At 37.0% G+C, this 26,554-nt stretch overlaps 1 protein-coding gene across 1 annotated transcript; it reads left to right on the top strand.

The window, feature by feature from the left end:
• On the top strand, positions 1-23,869 carry SELENOT (selenoprotein T). Its single transcript, XM_051983278.1, has 6 exons — positions 1-230; positions 17,306-17,416; positions 18,485-18,611; positions 19,636-19,723; positions 21,379-21,532; positions 23,129-23,869. Exons 1-5 carry the CDS (start codon positions 97-99, stop codon positions 21,495-21,497), a joined length of 579 nt encoding a protein of 192 aa, XP_051839238.1. The 5' UTR covers positions 1-96; the 3' UTR covers positions 21,498-21,532; positions 23,129-23,869.
• The last annotated feature ends 2,685 nt before the right edge of the window (positions 23,870-26,554 follow it).

Below are 26,554 nucleotides of genomic sequence, written 5' to 3'. Positions count from 1 at the left end.
CGGCTCGGCTCGGCTCGCTCGGCTCGAGGCCCGGCCTGGCCCTGCCCTGCCCTGCTCAGTGTCTGGCTGAGCGGCGGCCGCTGCGGCACCAAGACGATGAGGTTCTTGTTGCTCCTTCTCATGGCGGCGGCGGCGCTGCGGGGCGAGACCTCGGCCGACACGGGCGGCGTACCGGGCAAGCGGCTCAAGATGCAGTACGCCACGGGGCCGCTGCTCAAGTTCCAAATCTGGTGAGCGCGGCGAGGGCTGGAGGGATGCGGCCGCCGAGCCAGGCGAGGCCGGGGCTGTGCGGCCTAGTGCGGGCGGGCGGCGGAGGAGGACTCGGGTGGGGGAGGGGGCTGGCTGCCGGCTACACCCACGTGCTGCTGAGGGGAGCAGGTCTGGGGGGGCGCCTCCAAACTTTGACAGTTGGTTCCCTGGCCGACAGGTGCCTTTCGGACCAGCCTCAGCCTTGCAGCCGGGGGCCCCGGGTTCGAGTTCCGCCTCCCCGCGGCTGTCAGGGCCCTCCAAGCAGGACATGGGCTGGGTGACTCCTGGGGTCCGGCTTCCCCGGAGCTGCCTTCCGGGTGGAGGGCATTTCGAGCCCCGGCAACTGCTTTGCGGGCCTTGGGCTTTACAAGGGTGCATTCCCTCCCCAGAGGGCCAGGACCCCCAAACACCGAGAGCCATGGGTACCCCTAGAGCCCCAGCCCAACCCCCTCCTCTCTAGATGAGAAGGGACTCAAGGGACTGACAGCCAAGGTCACCCCCGCAAACCAAACCTGCCTTCGGAACCGGGGCTCCTTTCTTGGGGAAAAAGGGAAACCGGAAAGGGAACCCGGCCTGGTGCATTTAGTGCAAGCTCACACCCAGCGAGCTTTGGTTCATTCATTTATATATTTATTCATTTATCACTTTACTTTTCTCGAGAGTGAGGAAATGAAACTATCAGAATATTTAAAATAATTTGTAAGAAGCCGCAGAAATCTGCAGTCTCATTCGTTTTCATTCTGTCCCTAAAGTTTCTGTCCCTTCACCCTTCTTCCTAGATGAGACTTTGTAACAAAAATGTCAGGTAAAAGAATTTACTCTTTCTGAATACAACTTATATGCAACCCCCCACCCCCCAATGCTGCTCAATTGACATAGATCTCCCCACAAAGTCTCCAGAAAGGCAAACTCGGGTTTGAATCAGGGTTATGGGTTTGAGCATTGATAGACCTGAGAGCCCCCTCTCCAGATCGCCAGAGTAGGGAAAATGCTCTAGTGTCTTACCTTGTGACCTTGCCCAAGTCTGGTCTGTTTCCTTATTTCCCAATAGAGAGGGGTTATTTGAAGCATCTTTAAGGTGCCTTCTAGCTCTAATTCCTTGTTTCTATTTTTTTTAAAGTTCATTTTGTTCTTGCCTTCATCAGCTTTTATTTTTCAGTAGAAAGAACCCAAGCCTCTTCCCATATTTATGACAGAAACTAAGCATTCAAAATATTAGGGCTTTAAAATTTCATTTTAACAGTACTGTGAAGTCTACTTCAGGAAATTGACTGTGACTGTTTTCCACCCTTGCTCTGTGGTTTCCCCTTTTGATATTTTATAGTTTCAGTTTAGTTTCTAGTCTTGGACCTGTCATTTATAGGCACTCCCATAAAAATGTAATAGATAATGTAATGCAAATGGTTGTAAATAAATGTACACCTGTTAGGGAGCACTGCATACCTGACTGGCTTTTCATACAGGATTTTAAATGTTGTACTCTGTCCCAATTGAGTGATTTTGAAGCCATATATGACTTTACTGCTTTGAAAATTTGACCCAAGGAGTGACTTTCGACTTTGCCTCTGTTGAGCAATTTAGAGTAGTGTATGATAGCACCTCCGTTTTGCAATATGTCAAACAAGGCTGCTTTCATGGAACTCTAGTCTCTGATAGGATGCCTATCAATGGGGTTGGAGACATCTTTGTTTGTGGTTTGCTTTCATTAATAGGTTATTAATGTAGGACTATTTAATTCTTTACAGTTCTTGCTTAAGTGCTTAATTAAGATATAAAATACATTAATGTTCTTTACAAAATAATAATAAATTAGTAAAAGAATATGCATTAAAAAAAAGTCATAGTGGCTTGAGGGGTGACTTGCCTGAAATTCTGGTCTCTTAACTGCCCTTGGGATGGGAGGAGGGTAAGGCTTGGAGTACAGCTCACACTTGCTGCATTCATTGATTGTTTGCCCCATAGAGAAGAAAAAGAAGTGGGAGTATGGTGGTCCCCACTTGGTCTAGGTTCAGGCGGTCTTGAGGGCAAGGGCAGCTCAGGCACAGCTTGGTCTCTTGGGAAGACACTGGGCAGACCCCCAAGCACTCTTTTAGAAGTCTTTGAGTCAATTCCCATCCACTTGGTAGGCACCTGTCACCCTGAGTCAGGTAGATGGTGTAATAGACAATGTCTGACCTGGAACCTGAAGACTCGGCTTCCCAAGTTCAGATCTTCCTTAGACACTTATTAAGTTGTGCGACTATGGGCAACTCATTAGCTGTCTTTGTCTCAGTTTCTTCATCTGGAGTAAGTTTACAATGAGCTGCAAAAGAAAATGGTAACCCACTCCAGTAATTTTGCTAAGAAAATCCCAAATGCTTTCACAGAAGAGTTAGCTGTTACTGAAATGAATGAACAACAGAATTTGTACAGCATGCTGTAGTGGATAAGCGGGCCTGGATTCACATATTCTGGCTAAGTGTATAAGCAGTTCTTTTCACCTCCTTGCCCATACCTGCTCTACATTGGTGGAAGGGCTTCCCTTACTGGGAGCCCCCTATCCTAAAAAAATGGCAGGTCCATTTTTCCTCATATCCAAGATAAACATTTTAGTACTTACCCTAGTTGAACACTAGTGGCAGATTTGGGACTTCTGATTCTTAATCAAGTGGACTCTTTCTACTAACCCTAACCCATATCAATTTTACTTGAAACTTTGTGTCATAGAGACTTAAATGTTTATTAATTACAAATAAATTCTGTAAACAAAGCATAAAAATACTTTTACAGTGTTTTAAAGTTGTTTTTCAGGGATTAAATTTTTGAGCAATTTGTATTTGGCTGAAATAAGTTTGTTTTGAACTTCATATTACTGTTTTCCAACTGTTGATAATACTGCTCTGGTGTGCTGCTATTACATCAGCATAGCAACACAACACACAAATGGGACCAGAGGGAGACATAGACTGTTGTTGTTTTTTAAACCAGGCAAAAGTCTTCTGTCTTGATCATTACTAAATGCCACAAATAGCTATAGTTTTAAGTACTTTATTTTTAATTGTAAATTGATTGAGGGATGAAGTTAGGGTGTAATTTTGATGGTGACATTGGTTTTATATAAGGAAAATAAAATTGAAATTCTTTGAGCTTTAAATTTTCATTAAAAATAGATTTTCTGAACTAGGGGCATAATCAGTTGTTCCTTTTAGTTTTTTTGCATTTCTGTATGGAGTGAATTTCATTATGTATAAATATATTTCACACACTAGTTAAGGTGATATAGAGAAAGAAAAACAAAAACTAAAGTTGCCACTGTTAGGGCCTTTTCTCTTTACTGCCTTGACCCCTGCCATTTATTTGACATCGATAAAGCCTTAATTTTCAAGGTGAGATAGTAAGGGGCTTACAATACAATTATCAGAACTTTTCTTTTTGTTCCTTCTGCAAATTATGTAAGAGTTTACATAATAAAGTTTATAACTGTTGCAGCTTAAAGAATTACAATTGGTCATATAATTTTTTATTCTCTCTTGGAGGGAATGGTTATTTAGTTACTTACAATTTTTAGAAGTTGATTTGCTCACAGAGTGTTAAAATTTTTTTAGTTACCAAGTTTTCAAAACAAATACAATCTCTCATTTTAACATTTTAAAAAACTGTTAATGAGATTAAGAATTGAAATCCTTTTATTTGTGTTATTTATGACTTCAGGAAAAACATTTGCTAAATGTAGTTGATGAATGGAATGACCTCTTAAGACAGATTTTTAAAATTTCTGTCAATGTTATTTGATGTTAGGAAAACCACAAAAATAGAAGCCACAGAATCAATATGTGGTACAGTAGAAAGATGGTCAGACTTGGAGTCTGGGGGCCTGGCTCAGATGCCAGCTTTGCCCGTTTTATTACCTCTTTTATCTTGTTTAGCCATCATTTTCTTTGTAAGCTGAGGGGTTGAGCTGGACATGCCAAGGTTCCTGTCTTGGTTGACATCTTTGAGCCTATTTGGCGCAGGTCTACTGCAAATGATAGTTGCAGAGGAATGTTGAAGGTTAGATTAATTATTATGGATAAATATTTTCATTTTCTAGAGTCAAGAAACTCAATCTGTCAGTAATTTGCTACTGATTTTGGTTCGCAAATAAGGAGAATGGCAAAAATAATTCAATAACTGAACCTCACAGAAAGTGACAGCTGCCACACTTTTCATATTAGGATTTAAAGGTTTTTTTTTTTTTTTTAACATTACCAGAATATGCAACAACTTCTCTAAAAGCAAGCTTTGTAGCATTGAATTAAACTGTGTATCCATAGGAAATGCTTTTTGCGTCTTTTAAAAAATATAAAATTTGTTATTGCAGAGTGTTAAAGGATATGTTTTAAAATTTTTGATTGGTTTTGAAGTACCACTATTACCTTTAAAAGCCTCTAACATTAGTTTAGGACATCTAGGTGGCAGATCATGCTATGTTATTTTTATACATATCTTTCCCATAAAAGATTCATCCTGTATGAATGTTTCCAGTATGTTAGTATAGTGATTAGACTCTCCACATGTGATATGGAGCTCCATAGGCATAGAGCTTCAGGTCTGGAGTCAGGAAGACTTATCTTCCTGAGTTCAGAAGCTATTTAGACACTTACTAGCAGGGTGATCCTAGGCAAGTCTCTTAACTCTGTTATGTGTCTTCATATGTAAATTGAGCTGGAGAAAGATATGACAAACGATTCTAGTATCTTTGCCAAAAAACCTCTAAATGGGCTCACAAAGAGACATGATCAAAAAAAGATTGAACAACAAAAAACATTAACTTGCCAATAATAGAAAATATGTTAATATTCACTTGAAAATACTTCCTAATGTAAGTTAACACCTTTTTGCTTCTTTTAATCCAAAAGTGGTGGACATGCAAATGATTTGGGAAATTCTTCTTTGTTGCAGTCTTTGTTTCTATTCCTTTGTCTTTTGGGATTTCTTCTTCCCTTTCCAGGAGAAGTATGAAAACATGAGTTTGCTTTTAACACCTACCTTGCTATTGGCGATTATTACACATCAGTAATGACCTGTATGTCTTACATTATTAAATGTCTGTTCTTTGAAGAGGTTGTGCTACTGATTTCGAGCTATTTACTGCTCTTGACTTGAATTTGTTGTGATAGAACTCCCCTGGATAGGTGCGACTCCTCTGTGGTTCCATTTTGTGTTCCAGCAGCAAACCCAGCTTCCCAGCATCCATAGTTCAAAGGGGATGAAGGGCCTTTAAAGAAGGCCGAGCTACTGAGTAACTTGCTGAAGTTCTCTCAGGAAATAAGAGAGCAAAGTTTCAAATAACCTCCTTTATCTGTAGTCACATGTTGTTTCCACAGTGTGCCCTTGGGTGGGCTGTTTAATCCACATGTTATCTGTGTTTCACTTCAGTTTTAGTAGTAGGAAGAGCCAAGAAAAGATAAATATCATTTAGCTTAAGCATAGCTATCAAATATGAGATGGAAAAGGAAGATATTGTTCAGTACCTGAAAGGAACACCAGTGATAATTTCACACAATATTTTGTGTTTTTTAAAGGGCTTGGTCTTCCTTTCATGCCGGGGCTGGAAGTGCAGTGATTCCTTATAGTAATCACTATGGAAGTTTGGACCTGCTCTCTCTAGATGACCAGTTACTTAGGCATTCTAAAATGAGCTACTGCTCTCTTACCCCCTGACTCCCTGGGGGTTCGTCCTCTAAGTGCAAGACTTAATTCAGATACCTCAGAATCTCCTTGGGCTTCCCCAGTGAAAGGGATGCTAAGAGTGGGCCACCCCCCACCCCTGCTCGGTTCTGCTCTCTCCTCCGGTGTGTGTCTGCAGAAGAATAAGACGGACAGTGTGCTGGCTATCATAAAGCTTGGCCCGCCCCTCCCCCCCTTTACCCTTCACTAGTGTGTGACCTTGAACAAGTCATTAATGTCTTTGAACCTCAGTTTTCTCATCTTAGAATGAAGACATTTGTCTGCTTACTTCATGAGGTGTTATGTTCATAATAACATCCTTTGTACCTGTAAAGTACACTGTGTGTAAGTGGTGTTATGGTGCCTTCTCATTGCAGTCAGCTTGTTTTCTGTAGGCTTGTTTTGCCTATTCTAGATAGAACTCCTAGGAGAAAGGGACTTTGAAAAAGATTGAAACTCATCAGGGGACTGGGCTGGATGTTCCTTTTCAGCTTTAAAGTCTATGATGAGTCTTTGAGGTTGGGTTTTGTTTGTTTGTTTTTTGGTTTGTTTCTTTGTTTTTGTGTTTTGTACTACCAGGAATTTTCTCTTTTTATCTACTGATTATAATTCATACCAGTACAATATCCAGATTTTCTCTAGTCTTTCACATTTTTCTTGTTGGAAAAGGTCTAATCAGACTGGTTATAGTGTCATACCTGTCCTGATTTGTTTTGCCTCTTCTCAGTGGGATATATTGGTAGAATGCTAGATAGCACTTGGGAGAAACCAATCTGGTTTTGAATTCCATCTTTGACTCGTAGTGTTAAGTGAGTGACTTAACCTCTCAGAATATCACTTTCCTCATCTTTAAAATGGGAATAATAATACTATGTAAATAATTTTGAAAGTCTTTAGTTGCTATATAAATGCCTTTTCATTTTGTGTATGTGCATTTCCTTATCTGAGCTTTTCAGCTCTTCCTTTGCCATCTACAATGGATTCTTTAGATCAGAGGTTCTGAACTTTTTTCTGTCATGGACCCCTCTGGTAACTATAAACCCATTTTCAGAATAATGATTTTTTAAAATGCATAAGGTTACAAATGAAGTCATTTAAAGTGAAATGTAATTATCAAAATATTTTTAAAAACAATTGCATAGAACCAAGGTTAAGAACCCTTCCTTTAGATGCTTTGCCTTCCTCCTAGTCATGACTGATATTCAGTCATGTTCCTTCTAAAAATGTTTGCCATGACCCAGACACACTCAATACTGTAATCATAGGATCATACAGATCTTTTCTTTGAATTTTCTGAAATCACTTTTCCTAAAGTCTAGGTAGGTGCCTGCCAGAGGATGCTAGATGTTTTTATTCCTTTCTATTATTACAACTTAAAGTCATTTTCTCTTAAGTTTCATGCCATTCTTACACCCACAATTCCTTTTGAGTCAGAGCAGCAGTTTCCCTTGTTAACTTCTGTCTTCGAGATGAAACTGTCATCACCGCAAGGCAAGAATTAATCCAATTTCTGCTTTTAACAGACTTTGACTTACAGCAGATGTCAGGGTAGTTGAAGACTCCTCTCACTACAGTAGCTTGTTTCTGTGTGGTTTTATAATCTGTATTAGAAAACCATCCATTCACTTGTTGCCCAATAAATCCATTTCACCTGCTTTAGAAAATGACATTGGGTAACCCATCTGGTTTTATACTGTTATTTTTGTATGTCTTTCCACAATGAATTGAGGCAATATGGAGGAGAAGGAGGAGGGCCTCTGGTTCTTTTATTGTTTCAGAGTTATTAGCACAGTGATTAGATTCTCTCCCATGTCATTCCTCGCTTTGTCTATACTGCATGACTGACTACCTCTTTTCCCAGTGATGCATAAGCTTTCACAAAATCATTTTATACCATTTCTTGCAACAAGTCAGTAATTACAGTGTGTATAGTATAATCATCCTGCTTATTAATTGCTTTTTGGATCATGAGCAGTTTTTAAATGTCAATTATGCCTTACCAAGTCCCAAATCTGAGTTTCCCCATCATGATCTTCTTTTTGTCACTTCTGCTCAAGTACTGCTAAGCTCAGAAGAAAGTCATGTAATTATGTCAACTGGGCTACATACAAATTTGCTATCTTGTCTCAATTGGATTCTTGCTTTTGTATGACAGTTCTTTTATTCTGTGATTTTTTTTTTTTTTCTGCAACGATCTTCAGAAAAATTATTCCAAATCTTTTCCTCTCTCCTCATTTCCTTTCTTCAGCTAAGGATCTCTCATCTCTTTTATATATATATATAGTTTGTAGCAATCTCCTTTTTGTCCACTTTTATAGATAGATAGATAGATAGATAGATGGTTTGTAGCAATCTCCTTTTTGTCTACTTTTCCTTTGTTCCACTTTTCTGTCATATTTGAAAAAAAGCATTCTTTGCAAGAACGTTTCCTCCTGTCCCACAGGAAATCTAGAGGTTATTCTGTATCAACTTGTTTCAGATTATCTGTAACATCATTGTTGATGTTTCAACCTCTTTCCTCTTTATCTGTTTAAGAGAACATAAAGATAACAAAAACACTTATATTTGTGGTACTATTGGCTCCAGAGTATGCAATAATTTAAGCAAGATGTTCTGTAATCCAATCCTACAAACAAAGAAAAACATTAAGCTATTCCATCTAGACGCTACTGATTCAATAGAGGACTAGAAGAGAAAAAAAAAATAGGTCAAAGAAAAAGATTTTTTTTTTTTCTGTGAACTTTATGATCTGCTAATAGTTCTCAATGTCTCCTTTGGGGAAATGATAAAATAAGGATTCTCCCCAACAAGTCTGTCATAATATTAGTTGTTTGAAAGCGAGCATGGAATTGTAGAATGGATAAATGAGCACTTTTGAGATTGCATCCTAAATCAACAGAGAGGTGTTTTGATGGGAAACATCCTATTATTGGGACTGCAACAGGCAATACTGTGAGCTCCTAGGGGGATAATGAGGGCCAAGGTGAGCCAATGAGACTCAGTTCAAGTTTAATTAGCATAGTCTGGCTATGCTTTTATGTGTACTTCTGATATGTTATCTCTGAATTTTTATGTGCAATTTTCCCTTGTGAATAAACACCAGAAAACAAACAGGAGTGGTCTAGACCATGTTATGACAAGGATAAGAAGGGAAGAAACAAGCTATCTAGCAACAATGGAAGTAGCAATTGAAGAGGGAGAAAGTGATTATTGACAGATTGGGACTGTTCACTGACTAGAGGAAACTAAGCAGTCTTAGAGCCAAAAAGATCAGGGGTGGGGAATATCTCCCCCTAACTGGGGTGTGAGTGAAGTTACAAAATAAACAGAGAGAAAGACTTGGGGTTAAGGGCAAGACTCTCTGAATATCTTTTAAAAAGAACTAGTGTCCTTGGGACACCTTGGCTTAGCAAGGATTAAGTTCCAGATTTTTTACAGGCAGGCACACAAAATACCATGTAATGAAAGTCGACTTGCCTCAGAATTAAAGGAGTAAAAGTAATTATAAAAACAATGAAAGAAGTGTAAAGCTACCATCCGGCACACCAGTTGAGTATTAAATCATCTTGTTGCCTCCAGTTTCAGTTATCAATCTTAAATCATTGAAGACCAAATTTAGGCTCTCTGCTTTTATACACAGTTAAGCTTGCCAAGAGCAACAAACAGTTTATGTACAGAATAAACAAGAGGGGCCACTTTCCCTCTCTCTTGCAAAGGAAAAAAACCTGGCAAGTCAGCTAAGAAAACTTTCTAGACTTGTTGCTTAATTATTGCAGAACAGTATCGAACCTGTCTGTATCTTATTTGACTGATGGTATTCCTGTCACCTCCCAAGAATGTTGTGACAAACTATCAAGAGATTAGAACTAGTACAAGTGTAAAGTGATGTTTGAGAGTTATGAAAGGATAGGGGGAGATGTTAAAAGAATTCCAGAACTTAAAGGTAATTCTCAGTGTTAAAAAGATTACCACATGCTTCTGGGGCATCTGACCCTATGTTTAGGGGAGGGGACCCCAAATCAGTTGGTATCTAGAACATCTGTGAAAGAGAATAGGAATATTTCAAGGTACAAATGAGAGAATATTGAAGGTTCAAGGAGAAAATAGTATTAGATAACATCTCTGGATTTGTATGGGCATCTCAGACTCAAAATGTCCAAGATACAACTAATTATGTTTCTCATTAAACCCAACTATAATTCCTAATTTGTTTATTTTTGTGAAGGCCATCTCCAGGCCCTTGGGTTTGTAAGCATGGAATAATCCTAAACTTTTTCTTTCCCTCATCCTCTCTAGCCAATCAGTTACCAAATTTTGTGAATTCAAACTATATCTCCTATCTATCTCCTTGTCTCCACTCACATAGCCATCAGCCTTGTTAGGGCCCTTATCACTTGAACTATTGGAATAACTTCCTAAATGGTCTCCTTGCTTTCAGTCTTTCCTCTTTTAATCCATCCTCAACGAAGTTGTCAAATTGACATTCCTAAAAGGCACCTGCCACTCAGATGTTCAAGAAATTGTCATTGTTTCCCCTTGCCTCTGGGGGAAAAAACAGATTCCTCTTATTGGCATTAAAAACACTTTAAAGGCTGTTTTCAGTCTATCTTGATATACAAATTCATTTCTTGTGATTCCTCTGTATTCTATGTTCTCACTGTGGCCTGTATTCTTCTTTCTCATCTAGGATGTTCCGTTTCCCATTTCCTTTCCTTTGTGTAGACTATCCTCTGGGTCTGAAATGCACACTATTTTCACCTACTTCTTGGAGTCCCTGGCTTCCATCAAGGTTCTCTCAGATGTTAATGTTTTCATCTCCTCCTAATCTCTCTCCCGGAGACTGCAAGGTTCTTGATGGCGAGACTGTTAAAATTTTGTCTCTGTATTCCTAGCACCTAGTACAATGACTTGCATGTAGTAGATACCTAATAAATTCTTAGTGAACTTAGTGGTCTTAGGACTTATAAAGTCTTTCTCAAATGCCTTATGGTATGGTTCTAAATCTGGTTTTTTGAAGAAGTGTTCATTTTAGGAGAGATTAGTGATTTTCTCAAAGTTACAATATAATCACTAGCAGAATTAAGGAGGAAGCTAATTCTCCTAAGCCTGTTTTCTAATATTAGCATTTTCTTTTTTTTAAATTAAAAATAATCAAATCATCAAGTGTTTATTGACACCCATTATATGTCAGGCACTGTGCTAAGTAGAAGAATACAAAGAAAATTAAAAGACAGTTCGTATTCTCTGTCTGCTGAGGCAGATAGCATGCAAATAGTGATGAACAAACAAGATAAATCCTGGATAAATTGGGGATAATCTACACAGGGAAGACACTAGCATGATGGGTAATATGGAAGGGCTTTTTGTATGTTAGGTTTTAGCTGGGACTTGAAGGAAGCCAAGAAAGTAAGAAGAATACTTTAAGTGAGAAGTTACAGAGATTGCAGGAAAAATTTGTTATGTGCTTAGGTGTAATGAAGTAATGAATAGAAGTCTGTAGAGTGCTTTGTTTTAATGTCAATTTGGTGCACACGTGTTAAGCACTCAGTGTAGGGGAGATCTGGAGATGCACAAGCAAAAGTCCCTACTCAAGGAGCTTACATTCTGTCTCAGAAAATGATCAGTTCTGCTTAATTGTTGGATGGCACTATCACCTGGTAAAGCCCCATTTCCATGGCTTTCTGTTAGCTAACACCACCCCAAGTTTTTGTACTACCTCCTCCACTGGGCCTGCTTAGATTTTTCACTGAATAACTTTCAAAACATTCTAAGATATATTTTTGGAAAATTCAGCAAAAGCTTCCCTAAAAATAATTAGGCCTTATATTTTCCTCTTTATATTAAAAAAAATAAAATCAAGAGTTTATGATGACAGATATGCATGATGTCTAGCATATACATATTATTTTGTATATAAATTGTTATAACAAATGTGTATGTGTATATAGCATATATAAATGCTGTCCTTTTTTCTTTTTTAAAAATTTTATTAAAGTTTTTATTCAAAATATATGCATGCATAATTCTGCATTAGCCCTTGCAAAACCTTGTGTTTCTCTTCCCCTTCTTCTCCCCTCTCCCCCCATGGCAAGTAGTCCAATATATTTTAAACATGGTAGAAATATATGTTAAATCCAATATATGCATACGTATCTATACAATTATCTTGAGCTATACAAGAAAAATAAAATCAAACTGGAAAAGAAAATAATGAAGATAGTAAAATGCAAGCAAACAACAACAAAAAGAGTAAGAATGCTATGTTTAGAACCACACTCAGTTCCCACACTCCTCTCTCTGGGTGTAGATGACTCTTTTGATCACAAAACCATGGGAACTGGTCTAAATCATCTCATTGTTGAAGAGAGCCATGTCTATCAGAATTGATCGTCATATAATCTTGCTGTTGCCATGTGCAGTGATCTTCTGGTTCTGCTCATTTCACTTAGCATCAGTTCATAGTGCCATCCTTTTTTCAAATACTCTATTACTCATAAGAAAAGACTTCCTAATAATTAGAACTAATTGCAGATGGAATGCATTGCCTCTGGAAGTCATGAGTTAGCCATCATTGGAGTCTTAAAGCAGTAGTAGGATGACTTATTTGTTGGGGATGTCATAAAAGGGATTGTTAGTGAGATGTGAATAGGATTTGGCAGACTTTACAGCTCTTGCGTTCTTTGTGCCCCAATTTTAAGAAGAAAGGCACCCTCCCTAAATAATTGTTCTGTCCAAATTGTTTTTTCCTTTAAAACTGTAATTACTACTGCAAAGGTATCAGACAATTTAATAAAAGGAGGAACTCAGTTGAGTGTGTGTACATGAGTGCAAACAAGAATTATTGCTATTAGCTTTAGAAGTAGTTAGCTCAATTTCCATTTGCCCTCCCAATTTTCATTTTTATTTTCTCCTTTTTTAACACCTTAAGTCTTCAGTGCAGAGGTAGCTGGTTGCTACCCTGAGGGCTGACGCAATCCTGATACAACTTAGGAAAAGTACTAGAAGTGAACTCTAGCTACTGCAGCTTCCCATGTCATTCATTCACTTGAACCAAAAATGCTTTGGCCCCAAACTTGGTAGGAGAAGGAAATGTGAAATGGAATCAGGCGCTGCCTTCAAAGACTTTTCTCCATGTTGCAGCACTTTTTTTTTTTTTAAACCTTGTTTACTTGAGGCAATTTTTTGTTTTAAACAACAAAATATTGCTGAAGAAAGGAAAATAGGTTACTTCTAGATTTGAATTAGCTTCATTTCTTATATAAGAATGAATGAGTCATTGGTCTTTACTAAATGGAAGTGGTAAAAGTCACTTGGGTTACTATGGCTGTTAGGAGACCAGACCCAAAAATGCATGTATTGAAGTAATAATGTAAGTATGTAAGAGCTGCATAATCAAAACATTTCAATGGTTTAACTTAGAAGAGAATAATACATATTTATAAAATTCATTTTAGTGACAGGAATCAACTTTTATGGGTAATTATCAATAATAAGTTAACCAATTAACAGTTTTTTCCTCCTTGTAGACATTTTGCTTTTATTTCAAGTAACTTTTGCTGCCTTTTTCCTTGTTCTACCTTCCTACCCAAAATGTGTCAGAAGAGAAAGTTAAAAAGCAAAAATTGCTTGAGGAAAAGTGTGCTGGTATTTCCTGAATTGTAATAGAAATGATTAACTTAAAGGCAAGTCACTGAGATTCTTCTAGAAAACTCATAATACATTTACTTCTCTTTTTAAACTTTGGACCACAATATGCTTTTTAATATTTAACTTGTATTAACAAAGCACTTTAAACACAATAAAGTCAGGTTTTTCATTGACGGAAATCATAAAGTTGGGTTACAATGCTACCCAATGTTAAATTTTCTATGCTATCACTTCATTTCTTTTCTTTTTAGATCTTTTTGAATTGATGACTTTTCTTTCTCCTATCATCACAGTTATCATAAGTATCCCTTCCCAGAGAGCCATTCAGTATGGCATATATTTTTTAAGAGAGGAAAAACATCAACACAGCTGATTGATTGCATTGTATCATAAGATACAATGCAAGCCCATGTTCCAGATCCTTGAGTCAGCTAGTATAAGATGTATCATCAGACTGAAAATATATGCTATGTGTGCCATGTGGGGACCTTCTACCTCCACAGAGGGAGAGTTGAAAATGTCTTCTCATATCTCTTCATTGGAGTCTTCCTTAACCCTTAGAATCTATTTTGTTAAATTTACTTTCAACTTTTAGGTATGTTCTTTTTATTCATATTGTTGCATTTGCTGTAATTATTGTTTCTCTGGTTGTGCTTACTTCACTCTGCATCAGTTCCGTGTTTCTCTGTATTCATTACACACATCATTTCTTTCAACACAGTAATGTTCTATTATATTCACATACTACAATTTGTTTAGCCATTTCCCAGTTGATGGGCATCTACTTTGTTTTTAATTTTTAGTTATCATAAAAACGTCTGTCACAAATATTTTGGAATTGTAGGGACCTTCTTATCAAAGGCCTCCTTGGGTATAAGTTCAGAAATGAAATCTGATCACTTCCTTTATATGATTCCACATTTCTTTCCAAAGTAGTTGTGCTACTTCACAGTTCTACCAACAAGGCATTAGAGTGTCTGTCATTCCACTCCCTTTCCAATGACTTGCCATTTTTTGTCATTTTTGCTAGGGTATAGTAAATAATCAAATTTCCTTTAGTCAAATTTTCTTTCTTTTGTATTTGAAGGCCTTTTCCCTGATCACTTGCCAAACTTATTCCTAAATTCAGTTGTCAAATTTAACTACTATGTATCTTGAAGTTTGTATCCTTGGGTTTTTTCTGGAGATAATAGTCTTAAGAAATCTTTCAATTGGCATTTCATTTTCATTTCAAAAGTTCTGGGCAGTTCTCTTATATTAGTGCTTTCATTATAATGTTAAAGGTTTTTATCCTCTTGTTTTCCTCTGGGAGACCCTGATCTTTAGGTAGACTCTGCATCCTGTCTTTGAGATCAGCATACTTCTCTTGTATAGTGAGGTGTTTTGTTTTTGTTTTTGTTTTTGTTTTTTGCTTCTTTTATTCTAGATTGCTTTGTATTTGCTTGCCCAATCTATTTCTAGTTCTATTTTGACCATTATTTTCCTGTGTAGGGCATAAATTTTATTCTCCTCATTTCTTGTCTGCGTAGTTTTGTTTGTACAAAAACTTTTCAATTTGATATAATCCAAATTTTCTATTTTGTAATCAATAATGATCTCTAGTTCTTCTTTGGTCACAAATTCCTTCCTCTTCCACAGGTCTGAGATGTAAACTATCCTATGCTCTTCCAATTTATTTATAATCTCATTCTTTATGCCTAGGTCATGAACCCATTTTGACCTTTTCTTGGTATATGGCGTTAAGTGTGGGTCAGTGCCTAGTTTCTGCCATACTACTAATTGTCATTTCTTTTTGAACTACTCAGGAACAGTGTGTTGTAATTCCATGTTCTTATATTCCTTAGACTCCTCTGTTTCATGAGGTGTTGGATCATTTTTATTCTTTTTTCAGTATTCAGAGATTCCTGGACTCATTTACTGGAGAGACCGTATTTCCTGTTGTTAATGTTTACCTGCTTATGTTCAAGGTCTTTGAGTTTTCTTGTTTCTGGGATCTTTGGTAATTTTAGTCTCCCTCCTCACCCCCTTTTGATTTTACCTTCTTTACTTTCTGACCCTAACCCCTCTGATCCCATCCTTTGGGGCTGGATCTCAGAGCATCACAACTTGGGTTATTCACACAGTTCAGCAGCCTTAAGTGACTTTGGAGTGTTCAGAACCAACCCCAACTGTGTACTGTGCTTGCTCCATCCCTCCTTCTCCTAAGACACACTGTGTCCTATGCCAGTCCCACTGTTCCTCAGTCCTTTGGCCCAGCAGGAGATTTAAAGAAAACTCTAAATATAAACAGACACCAAACCTCAATCATTTTATCTCCCTAGTAGAATTTTAGGGATTGTTTCTTTATTTTGTCTTTGCATTTCAGTACCTAGTGTAACAACTTTGTTTTTAATTTTTTTTGATTGAATTGCTTGAGTTTGAGCTAGATTAAGTTAGGTAAATATAAAATATCTAGAGAATTATTTCTGAAAGCTTTTGTTGCCCTTTAAGAATATAAATAAGTGTAGTTTAAATATTTTTTGAAAGTTGATAAGATATTAAAATTCAGTGTTTAAAATGTTAATAGATATAAATTCTATATCTAGAATTTCATTAACTTAGGTATACCAGTATGAGGAGATTGGTCTAGGTCTAAGTCATTTTAATTTCCAGCTCTATTTATTGTATGTTGGCTCCCAAATTGGCTGTTATCTGTTGAGTTATTCTAGGTTTTCCAGACTAAAGTTAGACTAGATTATAATAGAATTTCAATTGGTGACCCCCTTCCCGTGACCTGAAAGTACATTTCTAAAACTATTGGACTTTCTGCTAAACAATCTCTATTTTCCCTATGTATCTGTCCCATCTCTGTTTTCTCCATTCTGTTTATATTTCCTATGTTTGGCACATGATAGGCACATGATAAATGTTTATAGAATTGAATGGATTATACTGTTCTCCACTACATTTCCATTCTTTTCACATCACATAATAACTATCAGGTTATCAACTATCAGTTGGTGACTTACTACAAAGCTAGAGGGTATTAGTTGACACCGATTTCCTTAAGATACGTCTATTTTCTAGATTAATTTTCTTTATTATCTTTTTATAGAACAAATTAGAATCTTAGAGGTGGAATTATCTAATGTAATTGGCTAGATATCCCTTTATGAAGTTAGTATCACTGATTAATGGAAGATCTTGGAACTCCTGACTTTCAATCTGGTATTCTTTGTACTATAAAATTGGAACACAACCCCTTCTTCACCCCCCCCCCCCAAACACATATATTGTCCTTTTCTGCTCTATGTCTTTATCCTTCCCTATTCCCACTCTCTTTTCTTACTCATTTGCAGAACTATGTACTTTGAATCTCAACACTTCCCAGCTCAAATTTCAGAAGAATGGAATGAACTTTTTTAGCATTTCTCCCATGCTTTATCCTCTATAAAAGTAACCAGTGCTCCAAAAGGCTATAATTTATGTGAAGGCTTTATTTATTGAAAGACTATTAAGAAAACTAAAAAATATATATCCCTTTTAGGGAGAAAGGAAGGATGAGTAGGGATTTATTGCTTAGCTGTTGTTGGCCTTAGTCCATTGTTTAATATGTTTAAACTAGAACCATTTGATATTAACAGAGGTAGTAATTACTGGGCTTTTTACAACTGTGCCAAGATAAATCATGGTAAATTGTTCTAAATCATTTAATACAAATACCATTTTCTTTCCCTTATAGTGTTTCCTGAGGGTATAGGCGGGTGTTTGAGGAGTACATGCGGGTTATTAGCCAGCGGTACCCAGACATCCGCATAGAAGGAGAGAATTACCTCCCTCAACCAATATATAGGTGAGTACATTATATTAAATTGATAAGAAATAAAGAAATTGATGTCTAAACTTAATGGATTGATTTAATTAAACTAAAGTCAGTTGATAACCAATATTTTGGTCATATTTAAACCAGCTTGCTTTTTTTTTTTTTTTTTACAAGTAAGCTAAACATGCTATATAAGTAGAATATTTTTACTCTTTAAAATTTTTTAAACATAATTCTCTTCAAAATGGAATTTTACTTAAACAATTTACTCATACATTTAAAAATTTTTTATTTTTCATTCTATTTTTAATAAGCTTTTATTTTGTCTCACTTCCACCTGTTCCTCCCCTGCTTCAATAACTGGAAAAAACCCTACTCCTCCTAACAAATCTATGTAGGCAAGGAAAATATATGATTAATTTTACACTGTGTTTTATCACTTCTCTGTCAAGTAATTGCTAGCATCTCAAATCATAGTTGGTCATTGTATTGATCAGAGTTTTTAAGTTTTTCAAGATTGTTTGTCCTGATAGTGTTGCCCATAGGTGTTTTGACACTGTTGTCCTCTCTGTTTGTGTCTTGATCTTCCCTTTCGGATTCTTTTGTTGTTATTGCTGTTTTGCTTATCTTTTTTAGCCTTTTTCCTTTCATTTAAATGTGAACCCTGTTTCTGGGATAGAAGGGTCACTGCCTCAGACTTCTTGTGCCAGGGGCTACAGGTCCCTATATTTATTATGCATTTTCATATATATATCAGGTTTTTTAATATATTTTTAAATATTTTAGAAATATTTATATATTTCTAATAGTGAGAAAGGAACAACTCCCTATGAATATACTGACAAAAGCCATAAATAGGAACAGTAACAACAACAAAATCTGGAATAATGCATAAGAGGAAAGAAAAGCCCAGTACGGGACATGGGAAACAAGCATTTTGTTACTGTTTTTATGGGCATATGCACACATATTTGCACATTTAATATAAACTAGAAAGTTTTCAAATTTTATAGTTTCATGTATAATTTTATTTGTGTCTTTGAATGTTTGTTGATGATTACATTATAATAAAAATGAATTTTTCTCTTCTTTTTATAGACACATAGCATCTTTCCTGTCAGTCTTCAAACTAGTATTAATAGGCTTAATAATTGTTGGCAAGGACCCTTTTGCTTTCTTTGGCATGCAGGCTCCAAGTATCTGGCAGTGGGGCCAAGAAAATAAGGTAAGTAACTGATTCTTTGCATTGAGTTGACAGTGGAAGTGTGGGGTGGCATTGTTGCTGGGAGAGCTTAGCACTCAGTGAGGGGTGCCACTGTGGCTGCTGCTCTTGGTTTGGTTTCAGTGTTCTCAGAGTCTGGTGATTTCTCTTCTTGCCATAGGGATGACAGGCAGTGTGAGTCTTTTTGACTTGGATGCAGGAAACCCAGTCCTGTGTGACCCATAAGATCTGAGCCTCAGTTTGCTCCTGTGGAAAAAGGGGATAATGATCCTTGTACTCCTTACCTCATGGGAATGTGACTGTCATAAGTAAAGTGCTTTCTGAATCTTAAAGAACTTTAGAAATATTCACTATCATTTATTTTTTCTCAACCTATCCCATTGAGTATCCTTTCTTCTGAAATACTAAGTTTCCTGTTGCTCTGCTTTTAGAAACCCATCTTGTTCTTTTAACTTCTTACTGGGATAGAACTGCCTAAACCCCCTTCTGGACAGCAAAGAAGTACCTTCTTTCTTGGGATCTCCTTAGCCCTGCCTGAATTTTAGAACCTGAGAGTTAACAGCTGTTTCAGTAGGATCTGAGAAGAGGCTCTTGGGTTGGCATTCATATGGGCAGAATGTGCCTGTAGCTGTCAGTGACTATTGTTCTAAGTGATTTTTCTCATATGAGCATGTGATATTTGCTAGGAGTGTGAAACTGGTTATGTTTAGTCTTATAATAATAGTCTTAAAACCCTTTTAACAGGTTTCTGCCTGAAGTTGCTGACTGTTGCATCACTATTCCTTTGTGAATACTTTTAAAAGATGTTCAGTGAACCATGTATAGTGTTCTTTTATTAGAATTACTTGGACTGGTGGGGTCCTTTTAAATCTATTTTCAATAAATATCAAATAGGTTTTCTTAGGATTTTTTAATTGAGTTAGTACTGACATTTAAAAAAAAATTTCCTTACTATATAATTGGATGGTGGGAATAAAAATAATAGTTTGTGCGTGGTGATAAAGCTGATTTTTTTTTTTTCTTTTAGGTCTATGCTTGTATGATGGTTTTCTTCCTAAGTAACATGATTGAGAACCAGTGTATGTCAACAGGTGCATTTGAGATAACGCTAAATGGTGGGTTCTGAATAAACTATATTATTTTAATGTTCATGCAACATCAAGCATAATAAAAAGGTTTTGCCTGTCATAAATTGTAACATAAGAAAATTGTTCACTAACATAGCAATGAGAAAATATCTATTAATATTATTGAGGGCACGGTACTACCATCTTGGTTGAAAGAACGTTGTTGAGTTCTTTGTGAATTTTATCAGCCTTTTCATCCTCTGTATCAAAAATTAGTGTATATCCATAGCTAGTATTTTTATAATGTTTTAAAGATTATAAAACATGTTATAATTATTTCATTTTGTCCTCATAGCTTCCTTGAAAAATAGGGACCGTTTTTATCCCCATTTTATAGATGAGGAAATTGAGACAAATAAGGGTTAGAAATATCATGGTCTATGAAAAGATGCTCCAAGTCATTATTAATCAGAGAAATGCAAATTAAGACAACTCTGAGATACCACTACATACTTGTCAGACTGGCTAGAATGACAGGGAAAGAAATGCGCAATGTTGGAAGGGATGTGGGAAAACAGGGACACTAATACATTGTCGGTGGAATTGTGAACACATCCAGCCATTCTGGAGAGCAATTTGAAACCATGCTCAAAAAGTTATCAAACTGTGCATACCCTTTGATCCAGCAGTGTTACTACTACTGGGCTTATATCAAAGAGATTTTAAAGAAGGGAAAGAGACTTGTATGTGCAAGAATCTTTGTGTCAGCCCTCTTTGTAGTGGCCAGAAACTGGAAACTGAGTGACTGCCCATCAATTGGAGGATGGCTGCATAAGTTGTGGTATATGAATGTTATGGAATATTATTGTTCTGTAAAAAATGACCAACAGGATGATTTCAGAAAGGCCTGGAGAGACTTAAATGAACTGATGCTGAGTGAAATGAGCAGGACCAGGAGATCATTATATATTTCAACAACAGTACTATATGATGATCAATTCTGATAGATGTGGCCATCTCCAGCAATGAGATGAACCAAATCAGTTCCAATAGAGCAGTAATGAACTGAACCAGCCACACCCAGCGAAAGAATTCTGGGAGATGAATTTGAACCACTACATAGAATTCTCAATCTATTTTTGTCCACCTGTATTTTTGATTTCCTTCACAGGCTAATTGTACACTATTTCAAAGTTCAATTCTTTTAGTACAGCATGTATACATATATTGTATTTAATAAACTTTAACATATTTAACATGTATTAGTCAACCTGCCATCTGGGGGAGGGGGGTGAGGGAAGGAGGGGAAAAGTTGGAACAAAAGGTTTTGTAATTGTCAATGCTGAAAAATTACCTATGCATATATCTTGTAAATAAAAAGCTATAATAAAAAATATATAAATAAAAAAAAATAAAACTATGCCCAAAGGGCTATAAAACTGTTGTGGGTGGGGGAGGAAAGAAATGTCATGGCCAGGGTCACAATGCTAGTAAGTTTCTGAGGCTGGATTTGAACTCAGGTTTAGCCAGTCTTAATAATTCTGCATCCAGGCCGCCATCTCCTATGGCACCAGGCTGCTTCAGGAAGTACTTGAGGAAGTATTTTGAAAAAAAAAAATTTTTTTTTTTGGTAGAGTAAGATTTTTAAAATTTGGTTAATCATAGAATTATCTTTAATTATTTGGATTTTATTCTTTTTGTAGATGTACCAGTATGGTCAAAGCTGGAATCTGGTCACCTCCCATCCATGCAGCAGCTCGTTCAGATTCTTGACAACGAAATGAAGCTCAATGTGCATATGGACTCAATCCCACATCATTGATCATAGCCCCATCTTTCAGCCCTGAAAACTCTTTTGTGAGTAGTTAAAATGTGCATCCAAGACAGGACATGTGTACTTCCACTTGGATTCAACTTTTAATGGTCTGATTCTTTAATGTCTTTTATGGAAAATCTTAACACACAGAAAGATCATTTGTTTAGTCTGCCAGCTTGACAGATTGTGCTTGTATTTGTTCTTCTTCCCTTGTGACTCAGGTTTCTTAACATTTCCTTATTCTCTATAACTAGATTGAGAATGAGCTCTAGTACAATCATCAGGTGCTTCTGTGCCCAGTTGGTAGATGTGGATGAAATCAGCCAACCAACATTACTTTGGAATTGATAGTTAAGGAATGATAGATCATGGTTAAGTGTCTGTTTAGTAGCTGCTTAATAAGGAAGTTTTGTAGGGCTGCCGGGGGCGGGGGGAGGGCGAGGGGAAGGGGGTAATACCTGGACACTTACTGGCTGTGTGACTCTGAACAAGTCACTTCACCTTGTCTGCTCAGTTTCCTCATCTGTAAAATGAGCTGGAGAAGGACATGGTGAACCACATTTAACCACTACATGTGGAATCTACCCTTCTGGTCCAGATAGTTTTCAACCATCTCAAGCTTAATTTTCCTCCTAGTGATGCCTTGTAGCTGTGAATCACACCTTCCAAAATATCAAAATTGCCCATGTGAAAAATACCCTTTATTATTTAACCCTGGGCAGTCACTTCATCTGCGAAAGCCCTAGCCTTACTTGGTATTTTCATTGCTAATCTCTCCGAATTCCCAGAGTGTCAGAGAATCCTCTGGCCACTGACCTTTGTAGTGTCAACTAACTTTACTCCACTCGCCTCCTCTGAGGCCTTCAGAGATCTCTGGCTACGATTTCTTGAATCGTAGTTTAATAACTGATAGTGTGCTCAAGAACAGCCACGTGCAAACTTAAAGTCTTTATTACACTTGCTCACATAATGCCCTGACCTGTTAACTCCCAAGTGAACACCTGGTCTGTGAGAGACCCATGTGTTCACTATCAAGCTCCTTGCCTCTCTCAACTATCCATCCACTTGGTTCAGCTACCTCAGGATAAAGAGATGGACCTCCTACTTGCAGTGGGCTTAAAAAGGGTCTGTGAGGTCACACACAGCCAATCAGAGAGGGAGCCATTTCCTGTTACGAGGATATCTTGCTATGACTGGGATCCCGGCCATAGGGCAGTCCCTAGCCACAGAAAATTACTTCTAGGTGCTCAAACCTCCTGTTTGCACTGTGCCAGCCTATTTAAAGGACCCTCACACCTCTGGTAGGGAGAGGGATGGAGAGCTGTAGAGTGGGAAAAAACAGGCCAAAGGGTTTCGCTGATGACAGATTGTGCCAAGGAGCAGGAAAGTGTATGATAAGAAAAGGAAATGGGCTGCTCTCCTGCCAAGGGGGAGCTCTGCCTGCTCTGGGGCCTCAGGGAGGCTGCGCCGGGCATCCCCCCTATGGATCTGTGCTGCCACGGGTGTCCTCTGGTCCCCTCCTTTGCCTTTGGAAGGTCCATGTTGATTCCTCCTTTTGCCTTGTCTCTGCTGGGGAGGAGGGTGGCAGCTTTCTAGAGCCAGCACTTTGACACGTCTTCTTTATTCCTGTGTTTCAGGCATTAATGGATTTTTTCGGGAACAACGTGGTTGGCACCAATGAAGGCCTGTACTGAAGACAGCAAGCTGTTAGTGCAGACCAGATGCTTAATTTGCAGCCCCGTTGAACTTGGAAAACCTCAATACAAGACAGTCTTTCAGGGTTGGCATGTTTTGGAATACTGCACATTCATGGAGTGCAATAATACTGTATAGTTATATTTTTTTTAAAGGGTTAATTCAGCCAGTTAATTGTTTTAAAATGCAGGCATTACTACTTGTAACTTTATTTCTTAGTCATGTTTGGGTGGGGGAAGTGGCAAATTGAGTTAATATCTGATTTTTTTTTTCCTTGAAAGATGTCTGTTACATCTGTTGTGATTTTATATGAATTTATGTTCTTTTTGTAGTTTAAAATGGATATTTGGGAAAATAGCTGACATTCCCAAGTACTTTACAAAAGTCTGTCAAACATCTCTAATTTGGTTATGTCCTGTTTGTATGGTTTTCAAAATATTGCAAATTGTGAACAGTGCATTATACTAGATTATGAAAAAATATATATATATCCTGAGTATAACACCATTTTTGTGATTACAAGAGAACTACTAAAAGACCCACCGCTTTTTAAATCCTATTGTCTAGCTCAAGTGTCTTGCCTTGACCAGTCTAATGAATTGATTAACTGGGCCTTTATACTTATCCTAAATATAAAACTAAGCAAATTTAAGTTAAATAAAAAGTTTTCATTTCCTGTGTAATGTGCCTTTAAACATTATATTTAATAACTGCCTACTTAAATCTTTATTTTTCTTTGCTTAAAGAAAATCTGAGAATGCACAATCGAGTTGTCCAGGATACCTCAGGTTTTTTATTAGGTGAAGCGCTTATCTTGTTCAGGATCCTTTACAGCTTGGCTACTGGGACTATCCATTTACCTAATAGGGTAGTAAACATGTTGTATCAGGCTTTTACTAGATTCCCTTAGTTTGTAGGAATAAAATCTGATCTATGGTCTGTTTGAATACATGTGAAAACAAACCAAATTATAAGAGGATTCTCTTGTTAGTTTCCTCTCAAGGAATTCTAATGTTCCACTTTTATTACAGATTAGATTTCTATTTTTATACTTAAATTGTGATGGCAATTATTTGTTAGATTAATAAAAAACTATCCTTTGGTGAGAAGTACATTGATGTAATGACCAAATTTAGATGCTGTAGAGAAAAGTAGGATGGAAAATGTTAAAGCAGATTTTTGAAATTCAAATTTAACTTCTACTTTTAATGGGCATGAATTTTGCTAATGAAAACAGTTCTTTTAGCAAATGATTAGCCTTGACAATAGAAGTATAAGAACTTATAGTTAATGAATTTGGTCATTTTTCTTTTCTATTTTGGTCTTTAGCTGGTTTTGGTCTTTTACCGATAAAGTCTCAACACTTATTAAAAGTAATTCATCAGATTGCCAAAGAATAAAAATTAGCTTGGTGATTTAGATGTTGAATATGACAGCAGTAATCCAATGAACAAAACCATTGGCCTACTCCAATTTTATGAATTAGAAAAATAGAGAAAATGATTCAGAGGTTACCATCATTAATAGGTAGTTATTGAGAGTCAATCATGTATAGTGTATCAGATAGCTATCGTCCTTATTTTGGAGTTGTTTGTAATTTTGGTGGAGGGAGAAAGATTTATAGGAAATGCCATCTGTGACGTCTTCTTTTAGCTAAGTAACAAATATGGCAGACTGTAGAGGATATGGAAGCATTCAGGAGTGCTTCCATGGTGTTCTGTGGATGGACATGCAGGCTCATAGATTTAGAATTGAAAGGGACAACAAAGACCCCTCCTTATTTTACAGTTTGAGAAACTGAGATTGAGAGATACTGAAATCACACAGATTCTAGTCAGTAGCATCTTCAGGATGCAAAATTCCCTAGGAAGCTGATGGGGGTAGAGAGGCCTGCCCTTAGAGTCAGGAAAAACAGTGGAAATCACAGCCTGACTTAGTCTAGCTGTGAGACTGAGCCAGGACATGAACCTCTTTGAGCTTCAGTTTCCTCATCTGTAAAATGGGGATAATAGTGATAGTACCTACCTCACAGGGTTGTTGTGAGGCTTAAGTAAGATAAGTTCTGCAAAGTACTTATATAAACATCATTTGTCTCTCAAACGTTCCTGATCTCTTTGATTCAGAAATTCCTTTCAGTGATGCAGGTCACAGTTTCTCCTTGCCACTCACCATGGGAGCTCTTATCCAAGTCCTCCCTTAGGCTCATCACAGGGCATCCACGCAGGATGCTGGATAATGCCTTTCTCATCTTGTCTCAACATCTGCCTGTGACTAGCCCATGTTGTCATTTACCATTGTCATTATTAATAGTTTTCTTGATTGTTGAGTGCCTGGTCCTTGGCTCATTCCAAGAAGAGTCCATTATCCTTGAATTCCTGCAAGTCTGATTATCGAAAGATTTATTATTATAAGTCCCCTGTGAGTCAGGACATTAAAATAGCCTTGTTATGAAAAAGATTGTAATGTTTTAATGGTATTTTGTGAGGGACAGTATCTTTTTGAATCTCGATATATGTCGGATATAATTTTTAATTAGCACTTTAGTTTTTCTAAATGTTGCATCCACATTTTTAGGACTTATTTATACAATATGTTTTACATTTTGTCATTCCCCTTGTAAGATTTCTGTGTTAGAAAAGTTTTGTAGCCTATTAAGATATCTGCTTTTTGGGCAGCTAGGTGGCACAGTGGATAGAGCACCATCCCTGAAGTCAGGAGGACCTGATTTCAAAGCTGGCCTCAGACACTTGTTAAGTGTCTTCCTAGCTGTATGACCCTGGGCAAGTCACTTAACCCCAATTGCCCCAGGGGTGGGGAAATGATCTCTCTCTCTCTCTCTCTCTCTTTTTTTTTTTTTTTTTTTTTTTTTTTTTTTTAAGCTGGTAGGGATTTCTCTGTTCTTGGACATACTTAATAGAATAAACTTGCTGTTTCAGGCTTTTAACCAGATTTTCTCAATTTGTAGGAATGTGTGATCCATGGTCTATTTTTCACATGAATTCATGTGAAAACATACCAAATTATAATGGATTCTGCAGAGTACTAATTTTATGCTTATATTATGTTGTCAGTTATTTGTTAGATTAATAGAGAAACATTTTGCCTTATTTGGAAGTACATAGACATTGCAGGTTTAGATCTTGGAGAGTAAAGTAGATGTGTGATATTTAAACATACTTTTGAAATTCAAATTCAGAACATATTTTTTGACATTAATTGTTCTAATGAAGATAATTCATTTAGCAAATGATTAGCCTTGACAATAAAAATGTACTAACCAAAAAAAGCATACTTAGATTATAGTTAATTAATTTGGTAATTTTTCTTATCTGCTTTGGCCTTTAGCAGGTTTTCATGAAGTTCAGATA

The sequence above is a fragment of the Antechinus flavipes genome, chromosome 3 (assembly GCF_016432865.1).
Source record: "Antechinus flavipes isolate AdamAnt ecotype Samford, QLD, Australia chromosome 3, AdamAnt_v2, whole genome shotgun sequence".
In the NCBI taxonomy this organism is placed as follows: domain Eukaryota; kingdom Metazoa; phylum Chordata; class Mammalia; order Dasyuromorphia; family Dasyuridae; genus Antechinus; species Antechinus flavipes.
Note: the sequence above shows the minus strand (reverse complement) of the source record. Positions and strands in the feature narration are given on the sequence as shown.